Source organism: Crocodylus porosus, unplaced genomic scaffold (assembly GCF_001723895.1).
Source record: "Crocodylus porosus isolate Cpor-Errol unplaced genomic scaffold, CroPor_comp1, whole genome shotgun sequence".
NCBI lineage: Eukaryota > Metazoa > Chordata > Crocodylia > Crocodylidae > Crocodylus > Crocodylus porosus.
This window is the reverse complement of record NW_017728907.1, coordinates 29,196,290-29,215,830: the sequence shown is the minus strand read 5'-3', so window position 1 is coordinate 29,215,830 and position 19,541 is coordinate 29,196,290. Positions and strand designations below refer to the sequence as shown.

Sequence of the window (19,541 nt, the reverse complement as noted above, 5' to 3'; positions counted from 1 at the left end):
TGGCACCAAGTATTGCCCTGCAGCCTGAAGGGGGTGCACAACTCTCATATAACTTCTCTGTAGTGTAATCTCTTCCCTACCCACCTCCACACCCAGACCCAGACCCACCTGAGAACTTCAGGGGTTCCGATATGTTCTGCTACCTCCACAGCCAGGGATCCCATCTAGGGCCTTACACTTCACTCAGATTGTGGTCACTGGGAAAACTCCTGCTGACTTAAAAGAAGCTGGAACAAGCTGTTAGCATGGAAATTGGATACACAAGAGACATACTCACTGTCACTCAGAGCAGACTGCCTGAGATATGGAGGAGGAAGTCTTGTTAAGAACTAGGAAATTTTTTTTTTTTTCAGTTCACAGGCTGTCATACACTCATGAAGCTTCTCTCCTCTCCTAATGATGCTGGCTGCAGGATGTCTTTTCCCTTTTATCATTTTGAAGCCTCGGCAGGCTACAAAAAATGAAAGGCTCTTTAGTCCCTGACTACAACCAGTACTGAGGTTGCAGTAATGGCCAGAAAAGCAGCTCCACTGATACATTTATCCTGAGTGGAAGGATTTCTGCTGAACAGAAGCTGTTCCACCAAGCCTGGCACCTCTAACTTAGCACAAGGACAGGCTGCAAAACCCCCTTGCAACAATAATGTGGTTTGTTCCTGATGAAGTAGAACTACCACAGCAAAGACAAATAGCTGAACAGATTATAATGCTATGTAGAGACGGAGGACTAGACTCTATTTTGATCAAAGTGAATTGCCAAAGGCAGACATTTGTGTCAACATTTGTTTTATTTAAGGAGTTGCTCAGAAAACATCCAAAACAAAGTATTAAAATTGGGGGCTTTTTTTTTTTTTTAAAAGTTGCCTCTCCATCCTGTTTTCTCTGCGGGGCTGTAACTATTTCTAAACCCAGTCCAATGGGATCTGAGCCCTGGCTACCATCCCAGAGAGGCCTTTAAAAATAGAGAGCTGTGGATGGCACTGTACAGAGCAGGGGAGGCTCAGGCAGGGAATGAGAAGACCGAGGCTGCAAAGGAGGCTTGAGCAGCACCAAGTCCCCAGCTCCTTCTCCCAAATCCCTAGGACAACATAGCAAGAGCTTCAGTCTTCTCAGTGTATCAGTAACAGTGAGGGATTGAAGGAAGCAAACCTCTGGGGGAAGAGGCAGCAAACAGGTACACAAAGCAGGAGTCAAACTGAGAGGCCAGGAGAGAGCGAAAAAGGAAACAAATTTACAGAAAAAGGAGAAAGAAGTGGGGGCAGAACTAGCAAGGGAAAGAGCAGCCCCAAAGCGGGTGAGGAGCAGAAGAGGGTGAAGCCCCAGAAAGTCCTGTGGAAACAGCCCTCTGGAAAGAGGGGGCAGGGTAGATGTCCCTTCCTGGAAGATGCCCGCAGAAGGACGGACCTTCTACCCTCACACATCGTGTGGGCCTCCACTTGAGAAGGCAGGAAAGCCTGTTGTGGATGGGCAGTGGGAATGGAGAGCTGGAAGTGGAGTGGGACTGCCAAGGCAGTTCCCAGATGCTTATTTAGCATCCCAAGCCCTGAAGCCCCACTGTAAAATAGCTTCTGAATCACCCACAACCAAGTGCCACCTTCCTGTGAGGAGGGCTGAGCAGCCCCAGGTTCACAACCTCTCTAAAGGAGTCTCCATGGCAACATTTTTACACCACAGTGGTTGTAACCCCAAGACACAAGCATCCTACTCCTGTGAAGGAACCTCAGTTGGCAGTGTACAAGCTGAGAGGAAAGCAGAGGGGAAACCGAAGACCTGGAGAACAACAGGGTCCTCTGAAGTATCCAACCCCATCAGCTTTCCCAGGCCACATACATGCCACGGGGAAGGAAATCAGTTGGATGTACGTTTCAGCCTTGCAGCATCTGTGAAGCAGCATCCAAAGTCTCTCCCTCAGGGAGTAGAGGATTTTGCTCTGTGGTTCAGTGAGTCATTTGCACTCATACGCCTCCTACATATTTCAGCATCTTGTCAAATCTTACCAGGGGAGCCATATGTTTCCCCAAGTGAATCAGTGAAGCATGAGGTTACCCATGCTCTTCACCCTGGCACCCAGCTGTGGCAGCTCCTGGGAGGGAAGGGACACCGTGGGGAGGGCAGTGGCTGCTGCTGCCACAGCCACAGTTACACCTGGAGCGTCTCCTCCTGGCAACACTGAGCGTACAGAGCGCCTGAACTCCTCGTTCTTCCAGGTATAAAGCAGTGGGTTGAATGCTGACAGTGAGCAGAGCAGCAGCCAGCTGGTCGCTTGCAATGCCCGGGGCATGGGCTGCAGGAAGAAGCCCAGCAGGCTCACCCACACCAGGGGCTGGGTGTCCAGGAGGAAGACACAGCAGAGGAGCAGCACAGAGATACTGCTGAGGCGTCGCTGGGCCCGGCGTGGCGGCTGTGGGGCAGCAGGGAAGGGCAGCTGGTGCAGAAGGTGGAAGTTGAGGACACTGACCCGTTTGACGCTGCCCCGTACCCGCCTCACGATGCCAAGATAGCAGTGGAGCAGCAGTGCTGTCTGGCTGAGCATGGCCAGAGGTACCAGCAGGGCAGTATAGTGCACACTGCTGCTACTTTCCCCCTGGGGTGACTGCTGTGAAGGCCACTGTGTCCAAAGCCTGGGCAGCAGCAGGACCAAGAGCAAGGCAAGGCCCCAGGACAGTCCAATCATCCACCCTACATGTCTCCGCTGGTAGATTGCTTGGTAAGTACTGGGTGCTTTAGTGATGAGCACATACCTGTTGAGAGCTACCAGAAGGTGAGAGACAAGGGAGACAGTGAGGCCAAGGCCCAGGAGCGCCCCCCGGAGCAGCCGGTATCCTGTTGAGTGGGCAGAAGGGGAGTTTGGTGGTAGTAGCCACAGCACTGCCTCCTGTGGCATCCAGAGGGCACAGACGCTCAGGTCAGCGGCACAGCCGTTCACAATGAAAGCATTGCTGGTGGTCTGTAGCTTCTTGAAGGAGAAGACTAAATAAATAACCATCACATTGGATAAGGTCCCTGATATGGCTAACAAGGAGTACAGAAGAGACAAGGAGATCCTGGTCCCTGAGGACTCTTCACACAGGAGCAGCAGAGAGGAGCTGGCACTCCAGGAAGAGTTGGGCATCTTCTTGAATGCAACTCAGTCTCGGCACCTCCATGCAAATCTCATGCTTACCCGGGAAAGGAGGCTTTGAAGCAGAGACACAGACAGAGAGGAGCCAGAATAAGGCTGTAAGGCAGGTTACTGGTATAGTGCAGAGCATGCAAAGTCCAGTAGTATCCAACACTGGCAACCAATAGGACAGTCCAGAGAATAAAGCTAGCAGAAGTGGGGTTGCATAGTGAAGCTAGTAGTGTCCAGAGCAGGGAGCTGTCAGGGACAATCCAGGTCAGGCAGCTAACAGCATCCAGGAAAGCAGCAGCAAGGATGTTCCAGCTGTGAAAATGCCAAGAAAAGCAGCACCTGCAATCAGCAACAAGAGCAGCAGCAGCTGATATGAAGTCTTGCGGTTTCCTTCTGTGCTACTGTACATACCACATACATCATCCCAGGAAAATTCAGCCTTTCTCCTCCTCATGAATTATTCAGCAGATTTCCAACTTGTAAAAGCAGGAGGAAAATCCCAGCTGGCTCTGAAAATACTGCAGCTAGTGTGATTTTTCTCCCTCCCTCACCAACTCCATGGTTTGAATGCTGCCTCGCAATGTATGTACACAGAGCCTTTCATCCTCAGCAAGCTTTTGACTAATAAAGGACTTTGTTCACCTGTCTCTGAAAGGCAGAGTATCTGGGGCAGAAACTCCCCTACCAGCTATTCATTTGAACTGATTTCTTCCGATTCTCCTTATTAGGTAGCACCACTCAGTGCTTCTGTAAAACCTATTTTTAAACCTAATTTTAGATCCAGTCTCTAATAGCAATGTGCTTTCTGAATTAAAAAAACACATTGTCTCTTACATATAGCTCCTTGGCAACAGAGCACTTTTCATGTAAGGGTGCTAACCCCTGCATATGTATATTTTGGGTTATTTAGGGGATAGGAGGAAATGGAGACAACACAGGTGACTGAAATCTATTATACACTCCTCTACATTGAATTGGTCATTGCTTTTCCTTGATGAATAGATTACTTTATAGTCTCACCCTGCAGCCCTAACTGCCATGAGTAACGATAATAATAATAATACTGAACGCACAGGGTGAGGTTTTCTGGAACGTGATATAAAAAGGTGCCAGTTCCACACTCAGGGTCCCAAGCTGCTGTGGGTCCCACAAAACCTTTCTGAAGTTATATCTGAGGGTTATTGGAAACACTGTGGCTACAAGAAAATGAAACCAAAGTTCTTCTGTCTGGCCAATATTACAGGAGAAAGTGCGTCAGCTTGCAACTAATTAGAGTGTGCTCAATAGAGCCTGCTAATAGGACTAATAGTATTGCAACCCTCTTATTAGAGCGCAAATGCTTTGAAAGTCCTTTGGGGCACACAGTCCTTTAAAGTAAGCGATTCTAATGGAGAAGCACAGGAGCTGTCACTGCAAACACGCTCACTTTCCCTTTGATGCCAAGACACTTCTGCCGCCCCCATGCTGCAGTGAAGCAGTGAGCCCAGTTTAAAGTGACATGTCTCTATGGCACAGCTTCTCGTCAGCCTGAGCTCCTTGTGTCTTGGGTACTGCTCAGGTAAAGTTATAATTATTGTTGGTTATTATCTTACAAAGTACATAGAATAAAATCCCAAATACTACAAGGCCAAACACAACAGCCTGTCTTCTCTTCTTTGTCATTTCTTCTCCAAATCATCCACTTCACCTTTGGTTGTAAAACAAGATCCCCACCTTGTAAATTAAAAGATTATATTTACCTCTGTCTGTCTGGAGCCCCAGTGTAAGATTGTCTCAGCTCTAAAGTACAAATTCAAAACAGCTATTAAGAGTAAGGTTTATACTAGTGGTAGACATGTCTTGCCCAACCAGATCTTTCTTTGATCAGGGACTTAAGAAGTCTGATCCAAAGCTCACAGGTGGTGTGTAGGGGTAAGTGGGTTAGGTACTTCCAGTATAGCTTTCATTGTGTCATGTGTCTTTCCATGCACAAAAAGCAAACCATCAGTGTTCAGCCTACATGGACTTTTATTTTAAAGAAATGACTAATGGAAAACTCTGGTATCTTAATGGCAGAAAAATCAGCCCCTTCTTTCCTTGCAAAACTCCCTTCACAGTCAGCCACTTACATTTAGAAGTCTTGTGTGGAGGACATAAAATCCTTGCTACCAAGTCCCTTAGGAGTTCTGTACAAGAACCCTAATATTGACTCCTGCATGTACAGCAGAGATATCAAACTCACTCGGCCCTGGGCCGGGTTTGGAGGTGGAGCTTCTTGCAACCGGATCTGGTCTGTAGGGAACCTCATGGACCGGATACAGATATGGCAGCAGCGTGCATGATTACAGCAACCATGAGTGTTAACACAGCTACCACTTACCACCTGCTGCCAACACGTCTCCCATGAAGCTCCCCCACTCACCTAGGCCCCAAATTCCCAGCCCTTGTAGGAGCCCTGCCAGCTGAACAATACAGCCCCACAGGCCAGCTCCAGGCCGCAGGCCACGTGTGACACCCTTGACGTGTAAAGTTAGGCAGATTCTTCACCACAATGGGGTTTCAGAGGAGTGAGGACTGGCCATGTTCTATACCTGGGAGTTTCCTTGGTGTTGCCTAGCATATGCAGTCAACACAATGTTATATATTGTGCCTGGATAGGGGCTAGTGGGAGCTGAGGTAAAGGTTCCTAGCAACCAACAGTCTGAGTGTTGTTTACACACTGTCACTAGGTGAACCAGTATGACAACATGGATTCACATGCTTGCAATATGCGGATGGCACATCTACTTTTCCATCACTGCGTGTGACCATAGGCTGCCACTGATGTGGCCCAGTGGACGGATGCTGTTAACTCACAGATGAAGAGCAGATGGTTAAAGCTGAACTAAACAAGACAGTAGCCAAAGTCATGGTAGGTTCCTTTGGTTGAATGTACACTCCTTCAAGCGGTCAGTTCAGACCATACTTTAGACTGCTCTTGGATCCCTCACTGCAGCTAAGCTCTCACACCAATAATATTTTTTTAATCATATCTGATTGGATGAGAGATTCCATTCAATTCTGTCAAATAATGACTTGCCCCCATTATACCTTAATCATGTTGTGTCTTGATTACAGCCATGTAATATATCCGAGCATGAAATCTTCATCACTTAGGAAACTCCACCTGGTACAGAACACTACAGTGAATCTCTTCAAGATGGCACAGAGACCTTTTCTCTGTTGTCTACAATGGATTGCTACAGAATTTCAAATCAAGTTTGGGGTCTTGGTCTTTATTTTCAAGGCACTCATGGTCTGGGCTCATCATTACCAGAAAAGTTCTAGTATAAAGACTGTGGTCAATTAAATTTGCCCTCTGACACAGTGGAACTCTTCAATAATGGTAAGGCTCACCTTTGTAGGAGACAAAACTTACAGGCAAGTTCAACTCAGTAGAACAGACTCTCATAGGAACTAAGGATCATCATAGGTCTTACTGCCTTTGTTTTGAAGAGCAGGTTGCCTTCCTCAAATTTGCCTTCTTTAACATAAGCACACAACAGCACATATATAAAAAACTCCTGCCCTTCCTCTGACAAAACCCCTACAAAAAGAATGAGTAGTAAAAAGTGGTAAGCTAATGTAGATTAGCTTCCATTTTCCACAGATAAGGGTGTGTACATAAGCAATTAACACAGTTGCAGACAACCTTGTAAGTCTCTGTCCTCATTTACATCATGGTAACTTGCTCAAGTGACTACATCCTGAATTGAATCAAGGTATAGTTATAGCCTGAGACATTCCTGAAAAAAATACAAGTTATTTTATGAAAAAAAGAGAAGTTACCTACCTGTTGCTTAACTGGAGTTTCTCAGGATGCATCACTGAAATATGTATTTGCTCAGGAGAAGCCACCAGCAGGAAAATACATAAATCATAGGAAAATAGCCTGAAGGGATCTCAAGAAATCAGTCAAGTCCATCTTCCTGCTCTGAGGCAGGATAAATGCATCTATGGATCACTAAGGCTAGGTACAGGTATAACACTTAATGTGCGTTAAGCATATAGAAAGTTCTTTAAAGTCATAACAAAAAAGATGGTCATGGCACATAAAGAACTTTAAAAATGGTGGATCCTGTTCTAAGTTAACCCTCGATGGATGTGGTAATAAACTAAAACACTTTACGTCAGAACACTTTATTGAATGCCTATACTACATCCACCCTGAGTACAGTAGGTTACATTCCCTCAACACCCCAGAGGCCTCTTGCTTGGGGGCTTGCTAGCCTCCACTGAGCAGAGGAGCACCCCCCGCCCCCCAAGCCTGCCCCGCAGCTGTCACAGAGAGGAGACAGAAAAGGTTGGGTCTACTCCCGGTGTGGCCAATGGAGCACCCATGCCATGAGGGCTCCTCCATAGCTTGCTGGCTCAGGGGAGGCCAGGCCAGGTACACGTGGCAGGGAGGGGCTCCATTCCCTCCCCCAGCTGCAGGTCCTGACATAGCTAAAATCTGCTCCCAGGGTTCTGTTCAGCACCCCGCCAGCCTCTTGGCAACTGCAGCCAGAAGCTGCAGCACAGGGTAGGCAAGCTGCAGTTGTGCCTGGGGTGGGGGGTGCCCCCCTACTACAGAGACCCAGCTTGGCCCCCCTGGCCCTCAAGCCTGCAACTTGTTGGGGGTGGCAGGGTCACCTCTAGCCACAGTTCCCAGTGCAGCTAAAAGCTGGATGAGCAGCCCTGTGCTGCAGATTCTGGCTGCAGTTGCCAGGAGGCTGGAGTGGGGTGGGTGAATGAATCCCCCTGCTGCACGGACCTGGCTTGAGGGCCATTCCGTCCCATGACTAAACCCCAAGCCAGCAAACTATGGGGGGTGGCCTTGCCTCAGGGTGAGTTCTGTTCATCCCCTCCTGCCCCAACCTCCTGAGGGCTGCAGTCAGAAGCTGCAGCACAGGGCTGCCCATCTGGCTTTTAACTGCACCAGAAATTGCAGCCAGGTGGGAGAAGGGAGGCACCTTTGCCATATGGACCTGGATCCCCCCCTCTTGCCCCTGAGCCAGCAAGCTGTGGGGGGGGCCCTTGCAGCAAGGGGTGTTTCATTCACCCACCCACCATCCCAGCCACTGCTGAAAGCTGCCCACTGGTTGGGGGGCAAGGTTGGGGAGAGGGGCTGCTCCAGCAGCCTCCTGGGAGGTGTACTGAAGTATCACACACCTGCTGACCTTAGCTAGTGCAGGCCACTTCTATGCTCCCCCATGGGCTAATGTCTATTATGTTTAATCCTGCATTAATCTAGAGCACTTTGAGTAAAGCACGATATTTAAAGAGTGCTTTCACCTCAGTCTTTTTGAACACTTGTATTTAGCCTAAGTTCTTGAGGCCCCACTTCTGATCTGCTGAGAAGCATCTGTTTGGGTTGTTTGCTCAGGCATTCAGAAGACTCAGTAAACACACCACCAGACATCTCATGACAAATGCATCAGTTTCATGATCCAACTGCCTTTTGACATGGTTGTCCATTACAGACAGTCCTTGACTTAAGACATTTCGAGTTGCAACGGATGGCACTTACAAAGTTTATAAATTGACAGTTTCAACTTTCTGATGTCAGTTTTGACTTTAGGATGCTTTATCCGATGTCACGGCATGCCAGCAAGCAAGTTCACTGAGTCACCCATGTCCCTGGAGAACGTCTGTCCAAACTTCCTTGGACACTTTCTTTACGAAAGCAGCCAAGACTCCAGAAAATTCTGCAGCCAAGACTCCTGAGAAGACTCCAGCCAAGAACCCTTCAAAAAGTTCAGCCCAGAGCCGTTCAAAAAGTCCAGCAAAGCCAAATCAAACAAGTCCTTCCAAATCAATACAATTGCTATTTACAATATAAATACATTAATGTAGCTATATTACTCATCTATAATTGATTGGGTTAAAAATTCTGGGTTATTTTTGGTGAAAATAGGGTACTGGGCCTTGGTTCAAGAACCAATCTCCCATTTATAACATTGTTCCTATGGGAAAAATCGGTTCTGAGTTAGATGTTTTGACTTAAGACAAGGGTTTCAGGAACCAATCGTGTCATAAGTCTGAGGACTGCTTGTATAATGTATTGATGTGTTCTGAAGAAATGGAAAAGCAAAGCAGACCTGCTATACTATTTGGAGTTCCAGCATAAGCACTGGAAAAGTTATGTATGCGCCCTGGCTCAGATTTCTGAAATGAGTCTGTCACAGAGTGGGTGCAGGGGCGGCCGTGATTCTGCTAGCACCCCCTGCCGTGTCCAGTTAGGTGATTCAGCACCCTCAACTCGCCCGCCACATCTTTGATGTTCTAAGTTCAGTAAGGGAGGCTGCCTTGTCTTGCCTTGGACACTACTCTGCACTATGCCCCGTTCCGATTGGGGTGCCCCAGTGCACCCCTGCCTTATGGGCGATGCGTGCCTCCAACCTCCCCTTTAGCACGCCCCAAGCCTCGCAGTTCTTCGTGGACAATATCTGGTCCTTCTGTCTCCCTGCGCCCTGCCTGGCGCCTCTGGGTTACCCTCACAACCAGCGCCCCCTTGTCTGGTGCCTCTGGGTTTGTCTCGCCCAGGCTACGCCCCACTGGAGCCTGTCTTATTCTTTCTATGCACCTCGCCCCCTCAGGGGCCTCTCGCTCACCTCTGGGCTTTCCCGCGCGTCTCGCCCCTCTTGGGGTCTTTGCCGCGCATCTCGCCCCTCTAGCCCTTCTCGGGGTCTTTGCCACGCATCTCGCACTCACCGCCCTCTCTGCAGCCCCGCCCACTCTGGGGCCTATACCGTGCTCCTTGCGCTTGCCGCCCTCTCTGGGGCCTACACTGCGCTCCTCGCGCTTGTTGCCCACCCTGGGATCTCGCTTCTGCGTTTCCCACGCTTGGGGCTCAGGTGGCCGCAGCCATGCCTGGCCCCTCGGCCCTTTTCTGGGTCATTTGCCCCACTGGGCAAACTACTGCCCTCACGGGCCAGGGTCCAAAACCCCGCACACCGTGACTCTCCGGCGCAAACAGCAGTGCCCCACTGGCACCGCTCACTGTGCCACTACTGGGCACACGGGGCCCCAAATTATTGGGGAGCTCCCATGAGGCCTCCTCACACCCCTACAGCCTCACCTGGTCCTCCGGTATAACGATAACTGAATCGGGAGCCAAACGTCTATAACTCAAACACCAGAAGCCTATCGGCTTATAACACACTCATAGGCCCCGAGATTATAACCCCAGCTCTGCTCAATGCTGGCTCTCTCATACCTCTATCCAGGTTCTCTCTCTCCCCTCACATCATTGCAGCCGGTCAGACCGCCACCATTGACTCTGCTGCTCAGCTCTCCTGCAGAGCTCCTGCGGCTGCCAGAGAACTGCTAGCTAGGCTCCGGCCTGGGCTGTTTATAAAGGCCCGGCCCAGCCTTCTTCTAGCCAGCTGACCAACATTAGTTGCCCTGGCAACCCTCACCTGTGCTGCCTTATTAATTGGCAGCTGTCCTTATTACTGTTGCTAGTAGCGAGCACTCCAGTGCTCTGCTACAGAGTCAGTATGACATCTACCTTGTTTCCTTTTAAATCTCAAGTGTATCTAGTCCAGGAGAGAAAACAGTAGGCCAGGAATTAGATAGCAAATGAAAACCTTCATTAGTTTTGAAACTAAACAATTCTGGACCTTCACAGGTAGCTCTTTGAGTCTCCTGAAAAATGGAAGTACTATAGACCTAGGTTGTTCTCTTTCTTAAGACTGAACCGGCCACAGAACAGGATGCTGGATCAAGCTGTTTAAAATTGCATCTTTGCCATTAACAGTCCTTCAAACTTTAAATTCCTCCCTATGCTCTGGAGGTAGTTATCACTGAAATTTTAGTACTGTAATTGTAATAATCAAAATGAGCCCAACATGGCTTGCTAATTAGATATTCTGAACTCACAGCAGAGTTTCTTTTTATGACTGAGTCAATCAAGTCGCCTCGGTTCCTCTTTAAGTTGTTCTTACCTGCAGCTTCTACCAATGACAGGCGTTTACTTTAAAACCCTGGCAGAGTCCATTCACTGAAAAGAATGCTTGTATTTTCTCACATGCCAACCACCCTGTCAACCCAAAAAGACACACATATTGTTTAGGGAAGGCAGAATTTAGAAAAAAAAAATTTTCCTGGGGCATGGCCAACAGCATGTAGTGGCTCACTTACTGTCACCCAACTTAATGGCTAGAGTGTAACATGGTGAGTATAACACTCACAAGCTAGAGTGTTAACTCTCTCACAGCCACTAAGGAATTGGTAGAAGCTTTCAGCAGCTTAGTCAAAAGCTACTGTTAGTGTCCCAAGTTTCAAAGGGTTGATTTTAAGGGAAAAGGTGTGCGTGGAATGTGAGTAAATACAGTATCAGACAGCCTGGAATAGCAGTAGGAAGAGCATCTACCAAATCATATGGATGCTGTTGGATTTCTGCCAAAGGTTTTGAGGGAAGTCCACAATTCCTAAGACGCTCATATTCCTTAATGCAGGCAGAACGACATGTGGCAGGTGGAACAACAACCTTATCCAATTATGAGGATGACAATACTGCTGTTGAAACAGTAAAATCGAGTTATTGAGACACAAGCAGTCCACAGAGGCACATTTTACTTATTCCAATTTCTGAAAAGGAGCAGGCACTTGACCAAATTAAACTGAGTAAGGTAAAGTAGAAGTAAGGCAGCTCATTTATATAGATATTTTTATTGTTGATTAGCTGTGTATATCTACAAAATAGAACAAAATACATATTTTTATGAAGATAAAGTATTCATAACAAAATACATATCAAACAAAATTCTTTATTGGAGGTAGAATTACCTTACCGTTCACCTATAATTCATATGCAGTATATTATATTATATACGCACACACATATGCTACTTAGGGTGTGTATATGTCACATATACACAAAGTTATGAAAATTTACAGTATTACATGTAAATTTTACTCTGATTTATATAGCTGCACTCAACATTGTTTTTGTAACTATTACAATTTTCAATGTGAATTCCCATTCCAAATGGTATCTATGATTTTTTTCATAAAAATACACCAAATGATCATGATGCGATTTGTGACGCACTTATAGAACTTTCCTGGACTTTCAGTTTAGTACAAAAACCTTTAATCAAGTATTTTTCTTCAGCTGTCTAAAAGTACAGTACTTTTAACTGACAATTTTATTTATTTAATTTTGCCTCCTGGATTACACTAACCATTTGTTTCAAAATCATACTAGTGCTTTTTAAAGTAGGGTCAGGGTTGTGTTGTAGCCATGATGGTCCAGGAAATGTATGAGGGACAAGGGTTTTGTGTGTTATCTTCTGCTGGGCCAGCTATTTGTAGTTGGTCCAATAAAAAGATATTTCACAAAACCCTTCCATTTTTTAAAGTACTTTTAGGGGAATTCAACCACATAACCAGTTCTGATAAATACAGGAGAAATAGTTCTGAAGGGTTATAGTAAAATACGATGCACCTTCCCCACTAACACTGTATGAAATACTTTCAGTAAATTTGGTCCCCAATTAATTTTGAGTAGAACTACAATTATTTAGTAGTAATTGTCATATTTGCCAATGGCAGAACTTGTGTTATAATAATTTATAGCATGATTGGACATTGGTTAAGGCAACGACAAGCTAAAATTGAGAGTAAATGTCTGGAAAGGTATTGTTTTACTGCCACATTTAATTAGAATAACTTATTACTTCTACATCTGAATCTAGGATGTTTTTGCTATGAAAATCATTCACACCAGTTGCCAAATTCAGTGCACATCCACCTGCTTATGAAAATCGGCTTTCCTTTTTATGCACAGAGTTTTTAATTTACAAGCTGCTTCAGAACAAACTGAATTACCAAATGATACAAACATTTAACAAAACTGAAAGAAAAACTAGGAGTAAAATAAAACACATTTTTAAATACATTCTCAAAAGGGAAAAAGTTAAAACAGAATTGTAAGCTAGATTGCTTTCTCTTCCTAAAGGAGGTTATATACCAGAAGTAGGAAAGTCACATTACATCTGAATCAAAAATATACATTATCTGCTCCTTTAAATTGACCATATGAAAGATTAGCAGCTGAAAGGGAGAAGCCAATTATAAACCAAGTTGTACCAGTTGATCGTATATTTACAAATTTCTCATTAGTTGACTTCAACTACTTTACTTAAGGAAAATTAAACACCAAAAATAACTGAATTCAGTTTTAAACAAAAATAGTGGCCCCATAAAAATAAAACCCAAAGGGTTTTGTTCATAAAAACTTTTCACACCCTGTAGATAAAGACCTAAAACATTTAAAATACATATTTTTGGTAGCAAAGAAGTGAAGAAACCTAAAACAAAATATAGTCTAATCTTTACATAATTATATATATTTTTATCTTATCAAAATAGTCTCTTAATACATACATATTGTAACACTGTATACACAAATGTAATTATAAATGTATTATTGAAATCTATTAGAAATACCCCAAGTCAGTCACAACATTAAAATCTTCAACCTGTATATAACATCACTGTAAATTTTCATAAATTTAACTTCTCAGTGCATCTGCAGTAGTCATTAAAAACCAGAGATTTCTGGTTAAGTCTCTCCTTGGTGTCTTAGTTAAATGTTTTAAGTTATCTAGGAATGAAGAGCTCTCCTCTTAGTGAGCCGTTTCCTTCCCTCACCATTCTCCTCCATGAAGGGTTGGGAATTTAAGAGCTGACCATGTTTCACCGAAGCAGCAAGGCTTTAGTACTGAACATATTCAGACTGAAGGGACTGTGCAGAGGAGAAACAGAAACTGGTATTAAAATTTGTATTAAGAGGGACCCTTTTAAATCCCACATTCAATTTATACCTTCAAATAAATACATTTCTATGAGGAAAAAAAAGATTATAACTAGAAAACAGAAAAATTCCAGGGTAGACTAAACGTAAGTGCATTCTGGACATGCACAGGAAATGTACCAAAAATGGCAAATGATTTATCAAACAGTCACATTAAATGTTATTAGACACAGTCAATTTAACAGTTCAGTTTACACTATAATGTTAGGAGCACATAGCTTCTTGTTGTTATCAACTTGTAATTATTGTTTGTGAATCAGATATAAAAAAGTATTTAAAGACAAAAATATAAGTTACAATTATTATATGAGCCATTATATTTGGATTCAATTACTTCTAATCCAGAGAATTCTAGGGGTTTATTCTTTTTAATGAAAATTTTAAGAAATCCTTTAAGACAATGTAATACTCTGTTAAAATAACCAACAGAGAAAACACGATTGCAGTTATTGTGATTTAAATTGATTTAATTAAGTCTCAAACAAGGATAAGAATACTACTAAAATACACAATGCACTCTGCAGATTTTGATTCAGATAATGACAGAAGAAACGCTAAGATGTGGAGTAATTACTGAAAAAACAAGGAAACAGCCAACAATTAGGTACAGAAGAAAATTCTAGAGCTATTTAGCAAGAGAAAGAACAAAAAGAAAAGAAATTTGAGTGAACAAGTAGTCTGAAGCATCATATAGAAAATTAGCAGTTAAGAAGAAGGCCTGAAGACCTTTCCTGCCTGAGTTATGTGCATTTCTGGTTACGCAAGACATTTAACAAGCATTCTGTCTTGCTATTGATCTTGTATCAATTAAAAGTTCATCTGAGTTTTAAGTGTAAAAAAGGTTTGTAAGCAAATTGAGACTAATAAGATCTGTCGGTACAATTTTTTCCCAGATGTGTGTTGAGTACCATCCTATGAGAGCAGCAATATGAACCTGATTGAAGCTGGATGTTTTGGGAGCTCTACCAAAGCCTGACAAAATGATAAAAACCCACTCACATGCATCACTAATTCATCCCGAGGGTAGCTAACTGTCTACAATAGAGTCAAGTACTGTTTCTTTTTTTAAAAATATTTTAAAAGAATTTAAAACGTTAAAAAAATTGGTAAACTCTGTCACTGGCCAGAAACATGTTTTAATTAATGAGATCCATAAAAAATATATATATATATAGTTTGAGTAAGTACAAAAAATATCTGGCACATTTTTAATGTGTGACAGTGCCATTTTTTCTTATGTCTCAATGATTCTCTCTAGAGACACTTACTATTTCAGTTAAAAACTGGTCATGTGCTGTTTAATAATGAACATATTCAGACTGAAGGGATGGCACGTTTAAAAATTAAAGGACACACGTACAATTTATTACAAAGGGAAGAAAGACCAAAAACTAGTATTTAAAACTGCAAACAACTCTCCTGCCAGCTTCAGGACCACAGTGGAACTGATGACCGGCTATAGGTTATTTAATTGTGCTAGATTAGCGCATCTGACAGTTTCAAGGGGTTCATTTTACTGAATAGAAAGGATGTAGAAAGGCTATGTACTTCTACCCACTATTGAACATTTAATATTTCTGCTAGTCCTAAGTATAGCCAAAGCTCTCTCAGTCTAACCTAGTTTAAGACCATTTTATAAACCGAATCAAACTGAACCAAACCAAACCCAACTCTTTAGTTGATGGAAATGTAGTTTCTGTTGGAGGGTAAAGATTTTGCAATGAACTTTAAAAAATGAAATTTAAAAAGTAAAGGTGACTAACAAGTACTGTCCAAAAGCTGGAGAACTTCAAGAATTCCATTATTCCAAATTCTTTAAATTTCATACAGACACAATGTTTGTAAAGAAGAGGGTACTTTAGCTTTGGACAGGTACACAAATAGCAGATAGAGCATTAAACACCTGTGGCTTTACTCTCAGGTTCTTGAGATTAGGAATGACTCAAAAAGTCCTGAGACTGTCATATTATTCCCTAAGTCAGCTGAAAGACATGATTCTGGATCACAGACTACACAGTGTTCTAAAACCGGGATTCAAGCTGCAGTCTATTGTTACTTTTTTTTTAGAAGTTCCTCCTTTCACAAAGCATGGAACATATGAATATGAACGATAAGAATACACAGTAACATATGAAAGAGAAGATCAAATACGTATGTAGCACAAATGCAGAATGATTCAAACCATCAAATGCTTGGGGCTATTTTTTGGTTTTCTAATGCTTGTCACAGGGTGAGTCTACACAAGACATTTACTGCATAATAAACTAATTAGCTGCACAGTAAATGTCTCAGTTGTCTACATACGTGCCCCTTTTAGGCTGAAGTAAACGAATTTACTCTGCAACAGCGCATGTGTAGGTGCTGTTCCAGCTGGCTGGGGCACAAGGGTGCCCGCCAGCTAGCTTTGTGCTGACACACCCTTGTGTCCCAGCCAGCCCTTCTGTAGCACATTGATGTGGAGAAGGCAGCCCTCGGTTGGCAAGCTGACCTCCTGAATCCCCTGCCAGCTAGGGTTGCTCCAGCCCAGCTCAACATGTGCTCCCAAGACCATGTGCAAACAGCAGTAAACAGTTTATTGCTCCAGTTTACTGCTCCCAGGCACATGTTCACATGGCACACCCAGGAGCAATAAACTCCAAAGCAATAAACTCCAGTGTATTGCTTCCCATTAACTGCACATGTAAACCCACCAACAGAGAGGTAGTTACTCTGTTTTTTCAGATGCTAGGTGCTGTTTTCCACACCTGCTTCATTTCTACTCCAGACCAATAAATAAGCGTCTTCTTACAACTGTTCTAAATCCCTTCCAGAGTAGATTGAAGAACTAAATTGAACTTAAGAAAAGGGGGTCATTTCCTTTCACATACCACATCATATGGCCATTATATTGAGATGATACCTTTTATTAAACCAAAATGTATGGTTGGGATAGACATAGGTAAGCTTCTGAGTATCACAGTACCAGCCCCCAGGCCTCTGATAAAAGATATTATACACAAGAACTCCTGCCTCTTGAACTATATTTTACACATTCTTTAGGTTTTTTGCATATTAAGCCTCACTGTCCTGATTTTGAAGGAGTTTCCTAACCAATAGCTGAATTACTGTATGGTGTAATGGTTTTTAGGGGTACACCGATAAAGATTCTTTGGGCCAAAACTGATGACTGATTATTGACCAGTCTTATCGACAGATAGCAATCCAATTGCCGATATGCAGTCCGGCAGCTTGGAGAACAGCGTCCAGCTGCTGAGTCTATTGTGAGGAAGGGACGTGGTGCAGGGAAGGGACATGGGGGAGGGGTAGATTGAGGTCCCTGTGGTAAGGGAGGGAGTGGGGCTGAGCCTGAGGCTGGGCCAGGTGCTGCACAGCTGGGGTGGGGCGGTGTGCAGGACAGAGCCATGGGTAGCTGATCCGGGGAGTGCTGGGAAGTGGGCGTTAGCTCCCACCACTACACGCACCCCTGGGAGAAGCATGGGGGGGCATGTGTCCCCCAGATCTGTGCACAGGGCAGGATGCCACTGAGGGCCTGATGCCGGGACAGCACCAGCCTCTTTATTGCAAGGGGCTGGGCCAGGGCTGCACTCAGGCCAGGCAGCAGTGGTGCTGGGAGGGGAGATATGGGGGGGGGCTACAGCCATCCCAAAATTCATCGTAGACCCCCCCATAGGGTTCCCCCCCAGCGCTGCTGCCACCCATCCCACCCCCACCTGCCCCTAGTGCTGCTCCAGCTCAGCTCCCCTGCCAGAAAGAGGCTGGTACCAGCCCTGGCTCCAAGCCTGCAGTGGCAGCCTGCCCTCGCACCACCTACAAGTCCTGGGATGGGCACATGCCCCCCATGCCTTTCCTGGGGTGTACATTCCTGGCCATGTGCATGCTGCTGCTGTGCACACGCACACAGGATTTATTGGCAACATTATCGGCCACATCAGTAATTTCAGTCAGAGCTATTCAACTGGCAGCTCTTGGGGTTAACATATGGCAGCCAAGCTCCAGTCAAAAAACCTGATTACTGATAATGTCAAATTTCCTTTTATCGGTGCTGACACAATATGGACCAATGTATCAGTGCACCTCTAATGGTTTTGTTTACTTCTATTTATTTATATTTCTATTTATGTGAACATCTATTTTGTGACTGTGGTTATAGATGCAGCATTTGGTTTGCATTTCCTTTTCCTACTTCAAGGGTAGGAAAGAAGGCTTTCAAGGAGGCATGGGTCAGGTTACTTGACCTCTTCCCACTGCCAGCCTCCCCACCACTGCTCTCCCCACTGTAGCGGTGGGGAGGAACAAATTTCAGATGAACACCCCACCCAATATTTAGATTCTGTACATGGAAAATTACAACAAATTTATAAATTTTCCATGTATAGAATTTAATTATGAGGGGAGTAGTATCATTTTAAATTCAGGGTTGTCTTGGATTTGGGTAAACAAGAATTATGCAGGAAATGTAAAGGAAATCCATCTTCACAGATCTGAGTGCAGGAATGAGGTCCTCTTAGAAAATTTAAAAGCTGACCACCTTACATTACTTAGTACCCCGTAATGAGTGCTGGTCTCAATACAGAATTAAAAAAAAATAGAGCTGAGCTTTCTCTGGCTTATGTATGATATTGCAACATATAACAAATGGAAAAACAAGAAATATTAATAACAAAATTATGAAATGCAGACTATCAATAGAGAAATTTAACACATAAGAAAAAGATTCATGACTAAGGAAAAAAGGAGGCTTTTAAGCATGTTAGGAACAAAAGAAATTCTAGTAATGACATACATCCATACCTAGGTGAAAAATTTAAAGGTGTTAATTATGACACAGAGAAGACAAAAGTGATCCATGTAGTGTACAGACAAAGGAGTGAAGAGTTTGAGTAGGGAGGTGATTTACCTAAACGTGTAACATTTTTGAGTGATACTGAAATACTGTATTGAGTTCTAATGTCCACATTTAAAAAAGGGATGTTGAAAAAAAGTTGACGAGGTCCAGAAAGAACCACAAAAATGAACTGAAGGCCAGAGGAAATACCATACACTGAGAGATGGAGCTCAGTTTGACTGATCAAAAAGAAGATGGAAAGAAAACCTAAAAGTACCTTTATGGGGACAAACTACTAGGTATTAAAAAGATTAATCAAATGGAGAAAGGTAAAACAATACAAAACCTATGACTGGAAAGTGAAGCTGGACAAGTTCAAATTTGGAATAAAGCACAAACAGTTAGCAGTGAGGACAATTACCTACTGGGACAAACTATCAAAGCAAATGAAGGATTCTCAATCTTTTGAATCTCTTTAACCAAATGCAAATTATGTTTCAGTCAAACAAGTTCCTGGGCTCAATACATAGGTAACAGGTACATGCAGGTAATAAAATTATATGGTCCCTTTGGTTTTGAACTCTATGAATTACAACAGTATAGATTCTGCAACTGGAACTCAGGTAATTCAGGTAATTATGCATAAACTAGGAGAAAATTCAGTATACTCTGTGATGTCTGCGGGGCAGAAACCCATGTACTAAGAAAATTTTTCTAATCTGTAAATCAACCACATGTGACTATGAGAAAGCAGAAGAACAGATCTTGTGTGTAGGTAGGTGA

The 19,541-nt window shown here is 43.8% G+C and overlaps 2 protein-coding genes across 3 annotated transcripts in view; both read right to left on the bottom strand.

The window, feature by feature from the left end:
• Positions 1–1,923: 1,923 nt before the first annotated feature.
• GPR88 (G protein-coupled receptor 88) lies at positions 1,924–3,507 on the bottom strand. Its single transcript, XM_019531645.1, has one exon. It carries the CDS (start codon positions 3,109–3,111, stop codon positions 2,026–2,028), a length of 1,086 nt encoding a protein of 361 aa, XP_019387190.1. The 5' UTR covers positions 3,112–3,507; the 3' UTR covers positions 1,924–2,025.
• Positions 3,508–11,765: 8,258 nt separating this feature from the next.
• CDC14A (cell division cycle 14A) overlaps positions 11,766–19,541 on the bottom strand; it is a 142,163-nt gene continuing 134,387 nt past the window's right edge. For both annotated transcript variants that reach the window (XM_019531022.1, XM_019531021.1), the window contains one exon: positions 11,766–13,864. In XM_019531022.1, the coding sequence (XP_019386567.1) occupies positions 13,816–13,864 (49 nt within the window). In that variant the 3' untranslated portion in view covers positions 11,766–13,815. The remainder of the gene's footprint in view (positions 13,865–19,541) is intronic.